Here is a 12,819-nt window from a genome sequence, read left to right as displayed (position 1 = left end):
AGAGAGAGAGAGAGAGAGAGATGGGGAAGGGGTATAGATGAACAAACCCCATTTGAAATCCCCCTGGTGTTCAGAGATGCAGCTTCTCCTTGCAAATACCACATGCTTAGAACCACACCTGGCACTGTCCTGTGACTTGCCCTTTCTTCCCAGCCAAGCAGTTGTCAGCACAGTGCTAAATCATCTTTCAGTTGCTTCCTGTCTCTTTTCACCTCCATCATCATGGGTCTCAAGCCATTATTTTAATCTTTGCCCTAGAGCCTGCTTTCCAGAGGACTGGAGTTAAGATACAGAGCTATAATCAAAGTCCTCATCTTAACACAGGGCCTAACGATGGGTAGCTGATTTTTCCTATTCAACTGTGATTAATCTAGCCTGGATGGATGGTTTTCTGTTGGGGCTCAGAGCCAAGGTGGCTGTGTTAGGGTACTTGTTGACTACTTATCTGAAAGATGAGGCTCCTTCTTCAGGCATTCTTTCTGAGTCCCTGAATTTTCTGCTAAGCACCTAAGGCATCTATTGGAAAATGCCAGGCTCAGTTTTCATTCTATCGTGATTAGCTGGTTAAGTAAGGTCTGTAGAGATGTGACCAAATATGTGCCAAGTGTCAACTCAAAGGAGGGCAGAAGAGAAATCTGGAAGTGCAGATCCAAGCTGCAGGCTGGGAGCCAGACATCCGATCTACCCTGGTTCTGAGCGTGTTAAGATCAAAGAACACCAGGCTGTGTGATATACAAATATACTGATCATGGCGGAGGCCCACAAGCCACAAGCAGACTATTGAGTTCCTACTTAGGAACTTTGGCTCCTTCTCATTCTCTGGCTTGTTCTGTCTTCACCTGCATCTAGCTTGTTCTTTCTCTGCAACCTGTCTCTGTAAAACTGTCCCAGTGAAACTGCATCCATCCCCTCTCTGGACTGCCCCTCAAGTAGCTTCCTTCCCTTTGCTCCTCATGAGAGTTGGGCAGATCCTATTCTGTCAATTCTTTCTCTGATTCGTCACTTTGTCTGCCACTCAATTACATCACTTGCTTCTGCAAACTAACTTTAGCTTCATTGTTTGGGACTAAAGGTGTGTACCAAGGGTATGTCTGTATTCCAGCCAGAGGGATTAAAGGTGTGTTATAAGGGCTGAACCACACCATAACTAGAAACAGAGTTTCTCTAAGTAACACAGTCTTGAGGTTCCCAGTGTGATCAAATATCCTGCAACACTCTGCTGCATTGAGGGAAGGGTGAGCCTCCAGATACAACCAGAGCACATAGCAGCACAGCCAGGGCTGTTTCTAATGCCAGAGGTCACCATGCTCATCTCAAACCAAATGGATTGTTTTCCTCTGCATTCAGGATACCTGAGTGGCATCTAGAGAAAAATAGATGAGGGCTGAAGACTCTGCTCACAGTCTCCAGTCTCCAAGCTGTTTAGGTTTCAAAGGCTTCCAGATCCAGCATTAGCTGACAGGGCCTCCGCAGTAGTCTTTTGTTGATGTAGCCTCCATGTTAAAACCGACTGGAGAGGGAGGCATACAGGAAGCTGTAGACTGGTGGCCAGATGAGCACTTGTGTGGTTGCCTCAGTCCTGCACAAGTATCTTCAGGCTGACACCTAGGTGTCAGCACCACTCAGGACTTTGACTACCTGGTGAAGGCCAAGGTTGCTGGAATATGATCATCCAAGATGGAATGGGAGCTGCCTCTGCAGTATGATAGGTGGCCTGTTACAAAAACCATGAAGCTGGAGCAGAGAATGTTCTTATTGTGACCTATGGTTATTACGGTCATTGTCAACTTGACACAACCTAGTCTCACATGGTAGAAAAAGAGTCTTAATGAGGAATTGTCTATATAATAGGGCTGTGAACATGTCTGTGAGGGGTTGTCTTGATAGAGAAAGCAGCCCACCATGGGTCTTTCTTTGTACCAGTCCCTAGGCAGAGGGTCCTAAACTGTGTAAAAGTAGAGAAATTGAGCTGAGTACAAGCAAGTAAGCCATTGAGGAGGTTTGTACACATTTCTCTCTGCTCTGGTATGGGATGTAATGTGATTAAATGTCTGACTTCCCCACAATGATGAACTATATCCTGGAACTGTAAGATTGTCCCTATATCCCCTAAGTTGCTTTTTGTCGAGGTAATTTATCAGAGCAACCGAAATAAACCTAGAACAGTTGCTAAGGGGTATATTCTGAGGGCCAGATCAAGACTCAAAAAAAGAACACTCAGCAAGTTTATAGAAACTATGGTAGTTAGTAACCTATAGCGAGCTCAGGAATCAGTTAATCTTCACAGCTGGCGAATGGACCTGGGGGTGCTGAATTACTAAGACAATCCTTAGATCCAAATTCTGGGAAAACTGGATGAGGACACTTTCATTCTATCTTCCCAGGGAGGTCCACAAAAGGGCAGTAAAGGAGTCATTTCCCAATGGAAAGGATCTAAAACAGTCATTCCACTGTCCAGAAGGAAGTGCTGTAGATCGGAGTCTTGTCTTATTCTAAATGGAAGAGGATTGTAAAAAACAAAAATTATGGTCCAATCTCCATCTACTATTTTATATTGATTATGTAGGAGTGGATAAATCACCCTTTAGGCACATAGTGCAAAAATCTTAAGAATACATCTAGATCTGATCAAGACTCGCACATCATAAGAAGCCAGGATTGAATAAAACAATTTCGTTTGTAACTGCTCTGTCTCTCAGCAGATTTGTTGCCTGCTTTGGTTGGGACCAGGATTGTTCCACCGTTAAGCAGTCACAGTTTAAGAATTGTATGTTTGTCGATAAAAGTTTAAGTGGATGCAACATAAGGTAAAATGTGCTGGGTGAATTGCTTATCTGCAGGTTATCTTTTCCATCTGGGAACTATTACCCCCCCTTCCTCATACACATAAAAAAATGGCCCAGTTTTCCATCTTAGAGGTATGCACATGCTCAAGGCTGAGGAAAATCCTCCTTAGGTTTTAGAGCTAGAATTTGTGGAATCAACTATAAAAGGAAGCAGAGTCAGGAGGTAGAGACATCATTTAAACCCCAAGACCCAGCGATGCCTGAAGGCAGGGATGTCCTTTGACCTACTGTAAGCTATTTAATTTCCTAAAGACTAAAAGGTGTCTGTGTTAAGTTTTTGATACTTGCAACTGAGAAGGGCCAGACTATTACATACACACACAAACAGACGTAACACCAGGTTGCTCAAACTCAGACATTCTACAAATCTTCCATTACCTTACCAAGGATCAGGAAACTTGTGTATGGGACCAGAGAAATGTTTCAAGTTTTGTAAGCCATATATAGCGTTAGTCCTATATTTTGTGAAACTGGCCTCTTTTTTTTTTTTTTTTTTTTTTTTTTTTTTTTTTGACAACCTTTTAAAACATAAAACAAACTGGGCTGGAGATAGGGCTCAGTGGTTAAGAATGTGCACCGCTCTTACAGAGGACCAAGTTCAGTTGCAGCACCCTCATCTGGCAGCTGACAAACAACTGTACCTCTAGTTGCAGGAAATCCAATACCCTTTTCTGACCTCTGTGGGCACCTGCCCTCATGGGCACTTCCCCACAAAGAGACAGGTGCACATACTTAGTTTAAAAGAAAATATCAAAATATTTGAAAAAAGTTAAAAAAATTATTCTTAAAAAAATCATTAATTTCTAGGTTGTACAAAACCATGTCACAGGCCAGGTGTGGCCGACAGACCAAAGTTGGCCAACCCTTGCTTTAGATCACACCAGCTTGGGAATCTAGTGTCTGCCAGGCCTTCACTCACACCCTACAGAATGAAGTTTGCTTATTTCAAAGGCCCTGACATGGATCTGAGTTAAGGTTCCAAGTAGATTTAGGAATAATAGGAGAGTCTTGACTTATCTGTAATATAATAGAATCTGAAATACATGATTATTTCTTGGTCATAAATACTTTTTCAAAATGATGTAGTTGCTCAAAGACTTTGAATATCCCCAGTCACCCATGGTGATTCTTCTCCTTAATCTTCAGGTAGACTTTCATGGATCTCTCCCAATATTTGAGCCTGATTTAATAGTCTTGCTGGTATAGACCATATGTGTCTATCCATTTCCCTTAACTCCTGGTACTTGATAGTTTGCTGAGTCCCTGAGGTTTGTTTCTGTTTGTGCCAGTGTATGTAAGCATACACACAGAGGCCAGAGTACAGTTCCAGCTATCATTCCTCAGGCGCCATCACCTAGCTTTTTTTTGAGATAGGATCTCTTATTGTCCTCAAACTCAACTCACCAATTAAGTTGAAATGGCTGGCCCATGGGACTCAGAGATTCACTAGCCAATGGGACTCACAGATTCACTAGTCTCTCCTGCCTCAGTGCTGAGATTACAATTGCATGCCTGGTTTTTGTTTTGTTTTGTTGTTGTTTTGTGGGGTTTTCTGTTTTGGTTGGTTGGTTGGTTGTTTTGTTTTCTAATGTGGGTTCTGAGGAACTGAGCTCAGGGTCCTTGTGCTTGCAGGGTAAACACATACTGACTGAGCCTGTCTCCAGGCTCCTGAGTCTCTGTTTGTTTGAGTGGGCAGATGTTGCATATCTCCACCTGTACCTGAGGCACTCCATCTGAGGGTGAGCACGAGCTGGTTGTATGTGCCTCAAAACCAGTTCCTCTCCCAGATGGCAATTATTTGTGGATATAAACCACACCAAGCCTGGTAATGTTACTGACAAATCTAGTTTTCACTCTCATTATTTCCAAAAACTAGTCAAAGACAAGGGACAGGCAAGAACACATTTTCTTAGAAAGGGCCTGGAAAGAATTATCCTTTCTTCCCCACCCCACCCCCATCTTTCACTGTTCCAGTGATATCAGATGACAGGTCTCCAGTGTCAGACCAGAGTATCTCCCACTCTGTGGGGCCTCACACTAGGTAGATCCATGACTTTAGGATGGGAATATAAATTATTCCCACAGGGAAAAAAGGTATTCAAGGTCCCAGAGGCCCGGGAAAGGCTGACGGAGGCAAGGTGAGTTGTGGTGTGCCCATCTTACAGAAGCAGGCAGGATCTGCCCATCTCACAGAAGCAGGTAGGGTTTGCCCATCTCACAGAAGCAGGCAGGAAGCACCACCATTGACCAGCTTTATATGGCACCCACTGTACACAACATACAGACAAGGACGGACAGACAGAGCACACACCACTTCTAAGCTGAACACTGCTCACCATCTAAAAGCACCGTGGGTAAGCACATGTGAGACACACTTGCATAGGAAAGATGGACTTTTTAAAGGAATGAATTAGTATTTTGGCAAAACATCTACTTCCCTCCCAGGTCCTGGGTAAAGAGGGACCTCTAATTCTGAAGCTTCTACATAGTGAAAATGATCCCCTTCTCAGTGGCAGTATTTACAGCAACAAGCCTTCCACGTCTGTTGTCACAGCCCTCTACATATACCTCAAGTTTACTTTACAAGTGGGCAAACTTAGACTAAGAGACAGAAGGTGGCCTGGAGCAAGGGGACACTGGGGTAGTCGCAAGGGGAGGGGAAACAGGAGGTGTCTCAGCTCAGCCAAAGGCGAGGCCTTGGTCTACCTGGACTGGGACAGTAAAGGTTCCCTCTCTCTTCCTACGTGGGGAGGCTGTGGCTCCACAGGAAAGGGGGTCAGGAAGGAAAGGCAGATTCCCACTTCTGGTGGCTGAGGGCCTCCTGGGGTAGCAAAGACCAGAGCAGGCCTGAGCTTCTCCTGAGGCTCTCCAGGGATACTATCTGCATTTGGGGACTGTGGGTTCACTGCTCCCACAACCCTCTTGTTGCTTGAATATGAGCCTAGACTTCACATCCTTTATCATATTCTTAAAGGGTGGGGTAAGGGAGTCGCTTAAGAAGGAGACAATCTTTCCACAGCCTCCTCTGCCTGGGCTGGGGCTATCAAGGGTCTCCTTCACCCTGTCTCCTGGGGATATTTAAAGGCAGCTTTTATGAGACTCTATACTGTCTTTTTTTTGTCTCCTTTTTTTTCTTTGTTTTAATTTATATAGATATATATATATTCTTAAAAAAAAAGCAATAGTCCTTTGGTCCCTAAACACTAAGGAATGATATGATTTTGAACAAAGTAAGTCTGGGCTTCCCTTGCTGAGAAGCCCTTGGCACCCCCAAGGCCCTCTGCTGGTTCCCTTAGAGCAGTCGATCCTCAGCCAGCACTGGTTGCCCTGCCAGCCTGATCACTCCATGGAACAACCCACATGATGAGTGGCCTGAGCCCCAGGCGCCAGCCCTGGGTCCGATCCACCTCCATCTGCCGCCACTCCTTCCGGAAGGGCCTCTCCAGCATTTCTGTGCTTTTCTGTTTCCTTTCTTCATTCTTCAGTTTCTGTTGTTGGGTATTAATTCATAAGGAGACGGGAGAGAGAAGAGAAATGTCACCTTAGAGGGTAAGACAAGAGCAGCTCCATCCCCCACCCCCTCATCCCTCCCATTCACCCCATCTCTCCCCCCTCTGACTTACCCCACCCCCACACACTCATATCTCTGCTGTCAGGCCTTCCCTTCTGAGCAGCATCCTGGCCAGACCTTGCCTAGATTCTAGGCAGATCACTGTTGCCAATGCCCTGCAGAGAGGTTCTGGAGCAGCTTGAGTGAGCTGAGGCAGAGAGGGCCTGCAAGGACAGCACATCTCTCCAGGTTGCAGGACCTGGGCCTTGTCACCTCAAAGCCTGTTGCCCACTAAGCACTGTAGGTCTAGCTCTTGAGGACCCTGCTTCTCTCTCTTCATCTCCTCACTAGCTCTTTTCTTCATTCAAACTGCAGCCTTTGCTAGACTAGAGCGGGCTAAATTTTCCTAGGAATCGTCTCTCCAAGACTGTGGAAACATCAGGGTTATCTAACTCATCTTAGACTCTGGGTTGAAAGAATCTCAGTCTCTGTGACCCTTGACCCTGGCTCTTCTCTTTATTCCTGGATTTCTCAGAGGGCAGTACCCCAGTGTCATAAAGCTGTCAGGGTCTTGTGACCTGGGACCCATTGGCCTGACATCCATCAAGAACTCACCTGTCTGTGACTGGTCAGTGAGCTCAGATCAGTAAGGCCTGTTGGCATCCTTAGGTCTCTTTAGCTGGACCTTGAGCCTCTTCATGCCGATTTGAAAGCCATTCATGGCCTGGATGGCGGTCTGGGCACTGGTTGGATTGTCAAAACTAACAAACCCTGGAGGGTGTGGGCAAACAGGTTACCTGGGAATCCAGCTTGCCAGACTCTCTTTCTAGTCTCCAGCCTGGGGCCATCGCATGTGTAACTTCTCATTGCTTAAATATGTGAACATGTATGTGTGCATAGCTTAACAGAGGCAAATCATTCCTAAAGGTGTGATTCCCGGAAAGGTGGGAAGGAAGTCTGGTGTGGGGAAGGGATGGTGAGTTGGTCAGACTAATTCCCTGGTTTGGGTCCACTGCTTTCTTTGCTCCACTCCTCCTATTCTGGTCTCAGAACTACAGCTGGGGGCTGGAGGCATCTCTCGATTCCAAACCCAGACTCCACCTCCGGATAAACTCCAAAAGCTGAAACCTTCCTGATCTCTCACATTCTAGTTACCCAAGATTCTCCGGTGATCTGAAATACGGCTTGCTTTGCCCATACTTTGTCCCATAACCTTCAGTCTCTGGAAGCCTTATGTATAGTCCCTAGGGAATCCTGAGGCACAGGGATGGATCAGCTCACCAAAACACTTGCTCTGATTGGTGGCACGATCCACAAAGACTTTGGCAGAGACAACAGCTCCGAAGGGCAGGAATGTCTGTATGAGTTCTGCATCCCCAAACTCCTGAGGCAGGTGATAGATGAAGAGGTTACAGCCTTCGGGGCCTGTGGGAACAGTAGCAGGCTTGTTCAGGAGAGGGCTACCCCTCCAAATAACCCTCATCCCCAGCTTTCAGTCCCTCACCTTCTCGCTGTTGCTGAGGCAGAGCTGAAGGCTGCTGGGAAAAGGCTGTGCTCGCTGGGGCATAGGCCGAGGGATAGGCTGCTGGAGACAGAGGTGGGAGTAGGCAGTGACCCCCAGGAGCCATTTCCCCAACAGATCCCCATCTGCCTGGCCAGCTCTGACAGATTCAACCCGGTTCACCATAACCTTTGTCCCAAGACTGGTTGCTGGGGCTGGAGCTGGGGCTGAGTAGGATGGAAGGGTTGACTCCTTGGAATAGAGCCTAACCCTCCCTCAAATCTCCCTACTTCTCTTAGAGGCCCTTTAATACCCAACACCCACGCTCCCGGGCCGGGCAGTGCCAAATGAAACCTGCATAGTGATGTATCCCAGCGTAGGCCTGCTGCAGGGGGTCAGCCACACCGGGGCTCTGGGCTGGAGAGAGAGGGGACCCAAGGCCCACGATGAAGGCAGATGGACAGGGACCAGGGGAGAGACCCTGAGTGGGAGTGTGGGAGGTGGAGGACCACTAAGAAAGGCAGCTGGGAATTTGGAATCCTTTCCCCCCAAGCACGTCCTCGTCTGGAAAGCGTCTCTTCCCACTCTGTTTCCAGGTGGGTTGGGTCAGTGGGTATGGTGACCCACCTGGGTAAGGGGAAACCCCGTTGTTATAGAGCGAGTCGGAGCCTGGCTGTCCGTTGCTCTGGGGGGTCAAGGAGCCGAATCCATTGACTCCCATGGGTGCTGGAAGGCCAGGGAGTGCACCAGGGCCATTGCCACCAGGGGATGTATTGGCTGTAGGTGGAGGTAAGAGAATCAGGAGTGGCATTTTATTAGCTATCCCAACCATGGTTCTAGTCTCTTGGGTCTCTTACCTGACGCAGGTAACAGCGGTGCAGCCACCAAGCTGAAGGCCGCCACGTGCTGCATCTGGGCGGCCACCGCCGCCACCTGGCCTAACCCGGGACCCTGCGCTGCGGCCAGCAAAGCTGCCTGGTGCTGTAGGATCTTGAGGAAGGAAGGTAGAGGCCTCAGAGGCTAGCAACTGCCATTGGGTCCTACCTTCCCACCCGCATCCCCCGTCCACCCTGGCCAGCTACCTACCGCAGTGGTATAGGCGCCACAGGCCCCGAGTGGCAGCGGTGCTGGGTGGAAAGCACCCAGCTGGCCAGCCATTTGCTGCATCCTTCGCAGTGCGCGCTCCCGGTCGGTGTCTGCCAGCTTAACCACCAGGCTGGAGGAGGCGCCCTGGGTAGAAGAAGGGTGTGGTGACCTGACTGTGTTCAGAGTCCCCTTGCCCTGGGACACTGAGAGCCTGTGGCCTCACCCTTAGCCCAGATCCCCAGCTCTCACCGTCATTGTCCGGCTGCCATGTAGTCCCTGGATGGCAGCTTGGGCTTCCCCTTGACTCCCGAATTTCACAAAGGCACAGCCTGGTGCAGGAGAGAAGGATGGAATGACTCAGCTGCGGGAGTCAGAGCTAAGAAAGGGTCATCAGGAAATCCCAGGGGCAATTCAGGTCACCTTTACTGGTACCGTCCGGACTCCGCAGGACAGTGCACTCCTCGATATGGCCGAAGGGCTGGAACAGCCGTCTGACATCCTCCTCACCCTGTTGCTTGCCCAACATCCCCACAAACAGCTTCCGGTCCTCTGGGGACAAAGCCAGGAATCACCTGGGGACCCTAAGTGTTCTTAGACTCCCCAGAGTCGCCTGAGGAGCTTGGGAAGGTGGTTAACCAGTCTAGTTCTGGGAAGACATTTAGGGAGTGAGAAGGCCATAGGACCCTAAAGCTGGTTCTCTTTGAGAGGCAGAGTGACCTACAGGCAGATCTCAGGGAAGAAACTCAGCTGAAATTTCCATCATAATACCTGGGCCCTGAAGAAGCTCTCAGACAATCATTGCTGCTCTTGTGGGGAGGGATACAGTCTTGAAAGTTTCAGGGGTGGGGGTGGGGAGCAGAGCCTCTACATATCATGTTCTATTTGGACCTTTCTTCTTGTTAAGAGTTGGGCAATGCTACTGGAGACTCTTTCAGCATGCTGGAGGGCGGGACACTTGACTATGGCCTCATTGGTCAGCTTCATGACAATGGCCAAATCAGTGCCCTTTCTTGCTCAAATTAAGGAGAGCTCTGTCAAACAAACAAAGCAAAATAAACAAACCCAGCTAGGAAAACAGCTCTCCTAGTGTACTGTCTTAGCCTTAAGAGACACTTAGCTCTGGAGTGGTGGATCCTTACCCCACCCCATCCCCAGGCATCAAACCTAATCAAAGAACTGCAGAGGAAGTTTGCTTTTCTGACATGAGCATTTTTTTCCAACGTGCCTGTTGAGCCCCTGAGCCCCTTTCCTCATCCCCAGATTTACCCCCTTTTCATCTCCTTGCCTAGCTTCCAGGGCCCTCTCTGAGCCCTGTAACCTGCTCTTTGGCATGTTCTCCCAGGTTACGTTTCTCCTCTGTTGTATATGCTTTGGAAGAACACGTTCCATCTGTAGACCTAGACAATCAGCTGAGAGCAAGTGATCTCTCCATTCACCCACATTGCCTGTGGGAGTGACAGAGAAAGGGACGGGATTGTAAACTGAGCCTGTGTGTCAGAAGCAGAGTTAAGAGGGGCTTGGATTTGAACTGGGGATTAGCTGTATATCTTTCAAGTCAGACCTCTGCAAGCAATATCTGAAAGCTGGGATTGAGGAGTATTAATTAACCAGTGGACCTACTGTTAGGATCTGGCTTCTTTCTGTACTAAAGTAAGCCTCTAAACTAGGGGTGGGGCTTGCCAGTGTACGGTGAGGTGAGGTGCATGTTGGGAGAAGGCTTAGTTGGGAATCAGACTTCAGTGTTCAGGAAAACCCCACTCCTCAAACTCTTTACTGTCTCTCACGCTCGGAGTAAGAGTTCAGTCCAGCAGGTGTTTTTGCTTCCACAGGCATTAGTGGGAGAATTGAGCCCATGGAACAGACCACTGGCTTCCCAACCTCTTTAAAAAGTGGCAAAAGATAATTGTGTCAGCAAAAATATCAAGACAATGGCTGATGAACTGGCTCAGGGGGTAAAACCCTTTGCTACAAAGCCTGGTGAACCCACATAGTGAAAGGAGATTACTGACTCCCACAAGTTGCCTCTGAACACCACATACACCGCTGTGGCATGTGTGTGCGCAAACACACAATAAACAAATAAGCAAACAAACAAATAAAATATTAGGGTGAAGGTAATGATGTAAGAAAAAAGCAGAAATGCTCGGATTAAAGTCAGAGAAGGGAGCTGAAATCTTTCTTGTGTGGTCCAAGGAAAGCCCCTTGAAACCATCGAAAAAATAAAGGAGAGTGCCAGATGAAGGAAAGAAGTGTCAAGAAGGCAGGAAGGAACAAGGGTGCTAAGCAGGTGGCTAGGAGACAGGAACACCAAAGATGGGGCTCCACCTCCTGGGAACGGAAGGAGTTGGAAGATGGTATCTGTGTGGACTAGTCTTGCATAAATATGAAATTAATGGGTTTGCCCTAACATTGAAGAACAGGTTTCATGTGGTCGGAGAAATGTCCGACATCAAACGGTAAGAAGTCTGTGCAATGCTCTGAGCTCTGAAATGAAAATGTGCCAACGTCTGCAAAGGGCCCGGACATGACTGGAGAAGATCCTGGGGGCTCTGCCGAGCTAAGGGGGAGCATGGTTTGTATCAGAGCATGTCACTGGTAGGATCTGTGACATGTCATGCTCCTGGACCAGAATCCAGGCAGCCCTATGTGAGAAGAGAGCACAAGCTAAGATGAAACCTTTAGCAGAGTAGAGGTTTGTGTGCACATGGCCTTCCAGAAACCCTTTTCTGTCCACGGTGTACGTGGGGGACAAAGGTGGCATTAGTCTAGCTTTCACCTCTGATTCCGATCCCCACCCTCATCCTAGTAAGAACCTCTTGATTTCTTAATTTCCACCAGAGCATTGAGCTGACGGCTCTGGACTACTGGGATGTACAGAATTCATTATGAGCTAGATATTTTACCTGTTTCCAAGGTATCACTTGAATTCTGGAACATTTTTTTGCTACTTCCCAAGAAGTTAGTGTTTCACAGGATAATGAACAGCGTAACAGTGACCATCAACTATAGGCAATTCAGAAATGGTGAGATGACGAAGTGGTAGAACATAACAATGCCCTGGAGTTCAGTCACAGTACTTAAGATAATCGAAATAAAAGTATCCCAGAGGCTGGAGAGATCACTAATTGGGTAAGGGCGTTTACTACTCTTCCAGAAGACCCAGGTTTGATTCCCAGCATCCACATCGTGGTTCACAACTCTCTGTAATTGCAGTTCCAGGGGGTTTAATATCATTCTCTGGTTTCTGTAGGCTCCAAGCAAGTGACTTATGCTATCACATACCCATCTCTATGAAGTTACTTTGTGTATTTGGTCATATAGGTCAGGATTTCTGATGTAGAAAAGGATGGATTTGAGAGCCCAGAATCAGTCTAATCTGTTTTCTGACAAAAAAAAAAAAAAAAAAAAGGCTTTGCCTGATATGTACACATTTCTGCCACTTAGGGCCTTTAACATACTACTTCCACATCGGTGGGATGTCATGATCATGAAAAATGTTGAAACCTTTGAGTACCAATCACCAAAACCATTCTGAAAACATTTAGCCTATCTTTCAGTCCAAAGACAACCCCAGAAAGTCCTGCTTGGGGAAGTTGCTGCAGTAAAACCTCTCTCCCCGGTGGCCTTTAATCCCAACACTCAAGCAGGTGACCCTGACCATATCCAGGATGGTCAGGCTCTCTGAGTTCAAGGCCAGCCTAGTCTACAGAGTGAATTCCATGACAGCAAGTGCTAAGAGGGGGAGGAAGAAGAAGGAAGAAGAGGAAGAGGAGGAGGAAGAGGAGGAAGAGGAAGAAGAAGAAGAAGAAGAAGAAGAAGAAGAAGAAGAAGAAGAA

The 12,819-nt window shown here is 47.6% G+C and overlaps 1 protein-coding gene across 4 annotated transcripts in view; it reads right to left on the bottom strand.

Moving 5' to 3' along the window:
* Positions 1 to 4,707: 4,707 nt before the first annotated feature.
* Positions 4,708 to 12,819, bottom strand: part of Celf6 (CUGBP Elav-like family member 6) — a 28,017-nt gene continuing 19,905 nt past the window's right edge. For 2 of the 4 annotated variants that reach the window (XM_029543173.1, XM_029543175.1), the window contains 9 exons: positions 9,404 to 9,532; positions 9,233 to 9,312; positions 8,984 to 9,127; positions 8,755 to 8,887; positions 8,525 to 8,674; positions 7,901 to 7,981; positions 7,678 to 7,821; positions 7,012 to 7,167; positions 4,708 to 6,334 (listed from right to left, as the gene is read on the bottom strand). In XM_029543173.1, coding sequence (XP_029399033.1) covers positions 7,040 to 7,167; positions 7,678 to 7,821; positions 7,901 to 7,981; positions 8,525 to 8,674; positions 8,755 to 8,887; positions 8,984 to 9,127; positions 9,233 to 9,312; positions 9,404 to 9,532 — 989 coding nt within the window. In that variant the 3' untranslated portion in view covers positions 4,708 to 6,334; positions 7,012 to 7,039. The remainder of the gene's footprint in view (positions 6,335 to 7,011; positions 7,168 to 7,677; positions 7,822 to 7,900; positions 7,982 to 8,524; positions 8,675 to 8,754; positions 8,888 to 8,983; positions 9,128 to 9,232; positions 9,313 to 9,403; positions 9,533 to 12,819) is intronic. The other 2 variants (XM_029543174.1, XM_029543176.1) reach the window with 1 other exon arrangement.

This window comes from Mus pahari, chromosome 10, assembly GCF_900095145.1.
Source record: "Mus pahari chromosome 10, PAHARI_EIJ_v1.1, whole genome shotgun sequence".
NCBI classification, from domain to species: Eukaryota; Metazoa; Chordata; class Mammalia; order Rodentia; family Muridae; genus Mus; species Mus pahari.
The sequence above is the reverse complement of the archived record's forward strand: the minus strand, read 5'-3'. Positions and strand labels throughout refer to the sequence as shown.